The 7,538-nt window shown below is 39.1% G+C and overlaps 1 protein-coding gene across 3 annotated transcripts in view; it reads left to right on the top strand.

The window, feature by feature from the left end:
- The window catches only part of TNPO3 (transportin 3), a 93,214-nt gene that overhangs the window by 77,547 nt on the left and 8,129 nt on the right, over positions 1 to 7,538 (top strand). For all 3 annotated transcript variants that reach the window (XM_021715274.1, XM_008063597.2, XM_021715275.1), the window contains one exon: positions 2,272 to 2,384. In XM_021715274.1, the coding sequence (XP_021570949.1) occupies positions 2,272 to 2,384 (113 nt within the window). The remainder of the gene's footprint in view (positions 1 to 2,271; positions 2,385 to 7,538) is intronic.

Below are 7,538 nucleotides of genomic sequence, written 5' to 3'. Positions count from 1 at the left end.
GCTCCGGCGATCCTTCCACCTCAGCCTTCCAAGTAGCCAGAATTATAGGCATGTGCTACCACACCCGGCTGATTTTTTTGATTTATTGTAGAGATGAGGTCTCGCTGCCCAGGCAGGTCTCGAACCCGCGGGCTCAGGCAGTCCACTCACCTCAGCCTCCCAAAGGTGCGAGATTACAGGCTGAGCCACCAAGCCTGACTAAATTTGGGTTTTTAAACTCAGCAAACTAGCTGATAATGTAAATAAGGACATGAGTTCAAAGGAAATTCACATTCTCAAGCACTTTCTTAGTCATACCTTTTTTTAAATTATTATTTATTGTAGAGGTGAGGTCTCGCCAAGTTGCCCGGGCTGGCCTCAAACCTGTGGGCTCAGGCAGTTCTCTCACCTCAGCCTCCTAAAGTGCTGGGATTATAGGCATGAACCACTGCACCTGGCCCCTCCATTTTTTAAACAAATTCCTCAACAGAAGATGACATGCCAGATGTCATCCTTGACTTGAATAACCTGCTAAAAACTCTTTCTTGTGTTTTCCCATGTCTTTGTTGGATATTCATCTGTGGCAGACTTAATGTTTTCAACCAAAATTTTCGGGTTCCTCCCTAGAATATGATAAGGACCTTAATGTACTAGCTAATTAGTTTTTGCTTTTTAATTTAGTTTTCTAGTTTTGCTTTGGAAAATGCCATAGGCCATTTTTGGATGCCAAAGCTTTGTCAGATGTTCGTTCCTGAATCCTTTTGTCCCTGTTTGTTTATTTCTGTGGAGAGTGTTGTGTCCTTGGGAGTGAGCATTTGGAGAATTATGCAGGACTTCTTTTTTTATTTTTTATTTTTTTTTGAGTGGGAGTCTTACTCTGTCACCCAGGCTGGAGTACAGTGGCATGCTTTGGCCACTGCAGCCTCGACCTGCTGGGCTCAGGTGATCCTTCTGCCTCAGCCTTCCAAGTAGCTGAAACTACAGACGTGTGCCATCACGCCCAGTTAATTTTTGATTTTATTGTAGAGATGAGGTCTCGCCAAGTTGCCTGGACTAGCCTCGAACCCGTGGGCTCCGGCAGTCCTCTCACCTCAGCCTCCCAAAGTGCTGGGATTATAGGCATGAGCCACCACATCGGGCCTATGCAGCACTCCTTAAGCATTTATTATTTACTTTTGCTCTGGGCTGTTTTGATCATACATGAACATGAGGGGAAAATAAATAACTTAAAACATTTAAGTATAAAAATAATTTTATAGCCTAAAACTATGACCAAAGTAAACACCCCACTTAAGAAAAGGATGAAGAAAAATTAGAGCTGACTCAAAAGGAACAATTAAACTGAAATAAGAACTCAGGAAGTCTCTAGAATTTTTATTTTTAGAGAGGAGGGAAGAGAATAGAGACTGGTTTTGTGCATATAAAAGGTATAAAGAGAAAAATCTCAACTATAAGTGAATTTTTTTTTTGAGTTGGAGTCTCACTCTGTCGCCTAGACTGGAGTGCAGTGGCCGCTCCTGGCCACCGCAGCCTCAACCTGCTGGGCTCCGGTGATCCTTCTGCCTCAGCCTTCGAAGTAGCCGGAATTACAGGCATGCACTACCACACCTTGCTGATTTTTTAATTTATTGTAGAGATGAGGTCTCGCTGCCCAGGCGGGTCTCGAACCCACGGGCTCAGGCAATCCACTCACCTCAGCCTCCCAAAGGCGCGGAATTACAGGCTGAGCCACCAAGCCCAGCATAAGTGAATTATTTTAAAGAGCAAAAAGAGTGAGATTTTATAACCAAAAGAACCAATGACCTTCTAACAGAGAGATGACCTTAAAATCCTGAAGATTCTTGATTCATATTACATGTATACTTTTTGACATGCTTGCTTAGTATACTTTTTGTCCCTGCTCTTTCTGGTATCTGAACCTTTACTTTGGATTGCTTTTGATCTTTAAGCTCAAGAGTTTTCTGGCATCTATTTAATTTTTAAAATGTGTTAAGTTTATATAACAGGAATAGGACAATAGCCTTACCCAAAAGAGACTTGCCTTCCAAGCTGTGGAAAACCTTTGAAATAATGCCTGCTGCCCCTTTGAAGAGAAGGCTGGGGCATACATTTGCAGACTGCATCAACCCAAAGAGTTTGAAAGGCCGAGGACGGCACTTTTGTTGAGTCCTTTGCTTGCTTTGAGGTCTAGGGGAGCCAGTACTACTGAGGAAACCGGGGGCACCTGGAGAGTCCCACTTGAGTAAGCCCCGCCTCCTTTTAAAACTCCTGTCCCTCTTCTTCCTCATATAGACTTTTTGTCGATGGTTAGAGAATTCCTTGAAAGGTTTGCCAAAGGAGACAACCGTGGGAGCCGTCACAGTGACACACAAACAACTTACAGACTTCCATAAACAAGTGACTAGGTGAGTGATGCTGGAGCTTCTTATAGGCATGTGGACAGCTGTGTGTAGAAGAAACTTATCTCTTTCTTTGCCCCTGGAAATTTAAAATGTAGACTTTGTTTAACCTTGAATTGTACAAATTGGCATTAAAAGCCAATCTGAGGGGAAAAGTCATCATGTTGTGTGTGTATGTATATGTACATCATGTATATTGTATCTATGTACTAACTGGTGGAAGATCTTCACAAAAGGTTAGATGGAAGCACTATTTTCCAAAGGTAAAAGACACTGAGCAGCTCACTTTCCCTCAGGAGATCTAAGCCCTGAGAGCTCTTATCCATGTTCAGGGATCAAGAATGCAGGTACTGAACATAGAGGCAGTGAGAGTGATATAGACTGCAGTGAACTGGAGAATTTTCCCCTTGCCTAAAGATGTTACAATTGGAGTTTCTAAGAAGTTGTGTAGTCCAAACAAAACCTCTCTCTGGGATACATGAAGCCCATGAGCTACTTATAACCTCGAGTTTATAGCTTAGTTGAAATGTAAAAGTGTTGTTTATTACTGTGAATATATAAACATCTTAAATATAGTTACATAGTCTTCCTAATTACTGTTTTATAGCCATAATGGTATTATTAGTTGATTTCCTTATAATACCTCTATTAACAGACATTTAGATTATTTTTAGTTTTTTATTATTACAGGTAATAGCAAAAATAGAACCTTTTCCTTCCTTTGAATATTTTCCTTAAAATATAATTGCTGAGGCTAGGTGTGGTGGCTCCCACCTATAATCCCAACACTTCCAGAGGCTAGGAGTTTGAGGCCAGACTGAGCAACACAGTGAGACCCTGCCTCTACAAAAATAAAACAAAATAAAATAATTTAGTCAGATGTGGTGGTGTGCATTTGTAGTCCTACCTACACAGGAGACTGAGGCAAGAGCATCACTTGAACCTAGGATTCTGAGGCGACAGTGAGCTGTGATTGCACCACTGCATTGTAGCCTGGGCAACAGAGTGAGATCCTATCTCAAAAAAATCAGAGATTATGAGGCTTTTATGGTCCTTGATAATATTAATGACAGCAACTTAACCTGGAATTCGTAGCCATGTGTTTCCTTGTTCTGATACTCCTTTTTATAGAAACCTAAGAAATTTTACTAATTTTAGACACTGGCTTATATTCATACAGTTGTGGAAAGATATATAGGTCAAAGAATGAGTGTTACAGCAAGTTTGGCAATAATGAAAGAGCTAGAAGTATGCCAATTGCCCCTCAATACAGAATAGTTTAATAATTGATGGCATGTCTATACTAATAAGTAGTCACCAAAAGTGAATAAGGAAGAAATACATGTGACAATACAAAAAAATAGGCAAGATGTATTGTAAAGAGAAAAGTAACAGTATTATATAACCTGAATTGAACTTTAAAAACAATTTTTTAGATTTTTAATTGTGTTAAAATACACATAACATAAAATGTACCATCTTAACCATTTTTTAATGCACAGTTCTAGCAGTGTTAAATATATTCATGTTGTACAGCAAATCTCAGGAACTGTTTCATCTTGCAGAACTGAAACTATTCCCATGAAGCATCAATTCCCCATTCTCCCCTCTTCCTATCTAGCTCATGGCGGTTACCTTCCCACTTTCTGTTTAAATACTCTTATCTAGAGTCCTCTTTAGTGAGGCTACAGTGAGCTGTGATTGCACCACTGCATTCTAGCCTGGGCAACAGAGTGAGATCCTGTCTCAAAAAAATAAATAATAATCACTGCATGAGGCTTTTATGGTCACAGTTTAACCTGGAATTTGTAGCCATGTGTTTTCTTGTTCTGATACTCCTTTTTGTAGAGTCTTTAGAAATTTTAATGAATTTTGGACATTGACTTATATTCATACAGTTGTGGAAAGATATATAGGTCAAAGAATGAGTGTTACAGTACTGGGCCATGACCTGTTTCCTAGGCCCCACAGCAGGAGGTGAGCAACAGGCAAGTGAGCAAAGCCTCATCTGTAACTGCCCCCAGTTGCTCACATTCCCATCTGAGTTCTGCCTCCTGCAGCATTAGATTTTCACAGGAACTCAAACCCTACTGTGAATTGCATGTGTGAGGGATTTAGGTTCACAGTCCTTATGAGAATCCAATGTTTGATGATCGGAGGTGGAGCTGAGGAAGTGATGCCATTATATTTTATGGTGATTTCATTATATATTATAATGTAATAATAATAGAAATAAAGTGCACAATGAATGTAATGCACTCGAATCATCCTGAAATCATCCTCTCTCCCCAGTCTGCAGAAAAATTGTCTTCCACAAAACTGGTCCCTGATGCCAAAAAAGTTGGGGACCACTGCCCTAGATACCTCATATAAAATCATAGTATTTGTCTTTTTGTGCCTGGCTTACTTTACTTAGCATAATATCCTCAGGGTTTGTCTGTGTTTTAGTGTATGCTATAATTTCTTTCCTTTTTAAGGCTGAGAATATTCCATTGTATGTATATACCACATTTCATGTATTAATTCATCAGTTGATGGCAGTTTGAGTTGCTATAAACATAAGTGTATGCATATCTCTTCAAGACCCTGCTTTCAATTTGGGAGGTTATTTAGAAGTGGAATGGCTGGGTCATATGGTGATTCTATTTTTAAGCTTTCAAAGAACCACCATAATGTTTTCTGTAATGGCTGCACCATTTTACATTCCTGGCAGCAGTGCACAAGGTTCCAGTTTCTTCACATCCTTAGTAACACTTGTTTTCTAGGCTTTTGATAGCAATCATCTTAGCATTTCATACCTAGTAAGGTGATATCTCATCATGGTTTTGATTTGCATTTTATTCATGATTAGTTACATTGAGCATCTTTTCATGTGCTTATTGGCCATTTGTATATCATCTTTGGAGAAATGTCTGTTCAAGCCCTTTGCCCATTTTAAAGTTGTGTTTCTTTGTTGTTGAGTTGTAGAATTTCCATATATATTGGGGGTATTAACACTTTATCAGATATATGGTTTACGAACATTTTCTCTCACTCTGTAGGTTGCCTTTTCACTGTTTTATCCTTTGATGCTCAGAAGTTTTTCATTTTAATGTAGCCCAGTTCATATATTTTTTACTGTTGTTTCCTGTGCTTTTGGTGTCATATCCAGGAAATCATTGCCAGATTTAATGCCATGAAGTTCTCCCCCAGGTTTTCTTCTAAGAGTTTTATAATTTTAGGTCTTATGTTAGATCTTCCATCTATTTTGAGTTAATTTTTGTATATAGTGTTAGGTAAGGGTTCAACTTCTTTCATTTTGTTGACAAAGATGCCAAACTCTGTAAATACTTTAGATGGTTTATTCTGAACCAAATGTGAGTGACCTAGGCCTGTGACATCATCCTCAACTTGTCCTGTGCACTTGTGCTCACTGTGATTGAGTTGCTTGGTTATATGCAATTAAGGGGGACAGAAGTTACAAGAAACCATAAATCAATACATGTGAGATTTGCACTGGTTCGGTCCAGAGAAGTGGGACATTTCCAAGCAGGGGCCCACAAGTTACAGGTGAGTTTAGAGATTTGCTGACTGACACTTAGCTAGCTGGAATTGTCTGAGGAATTTTGAAAGCAGTAAAGAAAATGGATAAGGGAGTCACGTTTCATGGTGTGTGAATGAAGCTTCAGGGGTGGGGACCGACTTGAGAGAGAACAGGCAAGTATCTTAAAAGGTGCCAGGAGTCTCCAAAAGACAGCTTTACAAGGTCATAAAATACTTTGATATTCCCTCTTTATCTATTATGCTATGCCAGAGCCAGGTTGGAAAGTAAATCACTTTAAATAGTTAATAGAAAAGCCTGTCTTTCCAGACCCCTTAGTTAGGAATTGGGCAAGGTAAAGAAAAAAAGATCAGAGTTGAGTTATCAATTGGCACGTGTTTTTCCAGCACCATTTGTTGAAAAACTGTCCTTTTCCCACGACTGGTCTTGGCACCCGTGGAAAGTTATTTAACCATATTACATGAGAGTTTGTTTCTGAGTCTGTGCGTCATTGGTCTGTATGTCTGTTTTGATGCTAGTACCATGCTGTTTTTATTACTATGACTTTTTAATAAATTTTAGAATTGAGAAGTGTGAGACCTCTAATTTTGTTCTTTAAAAAAAAAAAAAAAAGACAGGCCAGGCTCAGTGGCTCAGTCTATAATTCCAGCACTTTGGGAGGCTGAGTTGAGTGGATTTCCAGAGCCCACAGCTTTGAGACCACCCAGGGCAACTTGGTGAGACCTCGTCTCTACAATAAATCAAAAATTAGCTGAGCACACGCCTATAGTTCCGGCTACTTGGAAGGCTGAGGCGGAAGGATCACCGGAGCCCAGCAGGTTGACGCTGGGGTGGCCGCGATTGTGCCACAACACTCCAGTCAGGTGACAGAGTGAGACTCTAACTAAAAAACAAAACAAAACTATTTTGTCTATTTGGGGTCCTTTGAGATTGCATATGACTTTTAAGATAGGTTTCTCTGCAAAAAAAAAAAAAGGGTCATTGGGATTTTGGAAGGGATCGTGTTGTTTCCATTGTTTTGGGTAATATTGATATTAGGTCTTCTAATCCATGAACATAGGATATCTTTCCACTTATTGGTGTCTTTAATTTATTTCAGTAGTGTTTTGTAGTTTTCAGTGTATAAGTCTTTCACATCCTTGGTTAACTTTTTTCCTAAGAATTTTCATTTTTGTAAATGAGCCAACTTGTACTTTTAAAAGCTGTTTTATTATACATTTTATATATATGCAGGCTACTTTATACATAGTAAATTTCTGGAAAGACATATAAGTGGGGCCAGGAGGGCAGGGAGGCTTTTTACTTTTCATTTCATAACTGTCTGTATTATTTGCATTTTTTCCCCAAACAGGGCATAGTTTTTGGAAAAGAGAGATAATAAAGTTTAGTCAATGATACAAGAACTAAAAACCTATTCTCAGAATGGATTTTTAATGTCACTTTCCAAAATGGTTTACTTTCTGGTCTCCTAGAATGTCGCCAACAGTTTTGTTAATGTTAAAATCCTAAACCACAGAGTGCTATTATTTGGTAGCTTACTCAGTGGCTTGCCTTTATGCCCCAGAAGTAACTCACTTGTAGCCATAGATAAGTGACATGCATGAGTGAGAAATAGCATG

This window comes from Carlito syrichta, unplaced genomic scaffold (genome assembly GCF_000164805.1).
Source record: "Carlito syrichta isolate Samal-C Ts95f unplaced genomic scaffold, Tarsius_syrichta-2.0.1 Scaffold306949, whole genome shotgun sequence".
Lineage (NCBI taxonomy): Eukaryota > Metazoa > Chordata > Mammalia > Primates > Tarsiidae > Carlito > Carlito syrichta.
The sequence above is the reverse complement of the archived record's forward strand: the minus strand, read 5'-3'. Positions and strand labels throughout refer to the sequence as shown.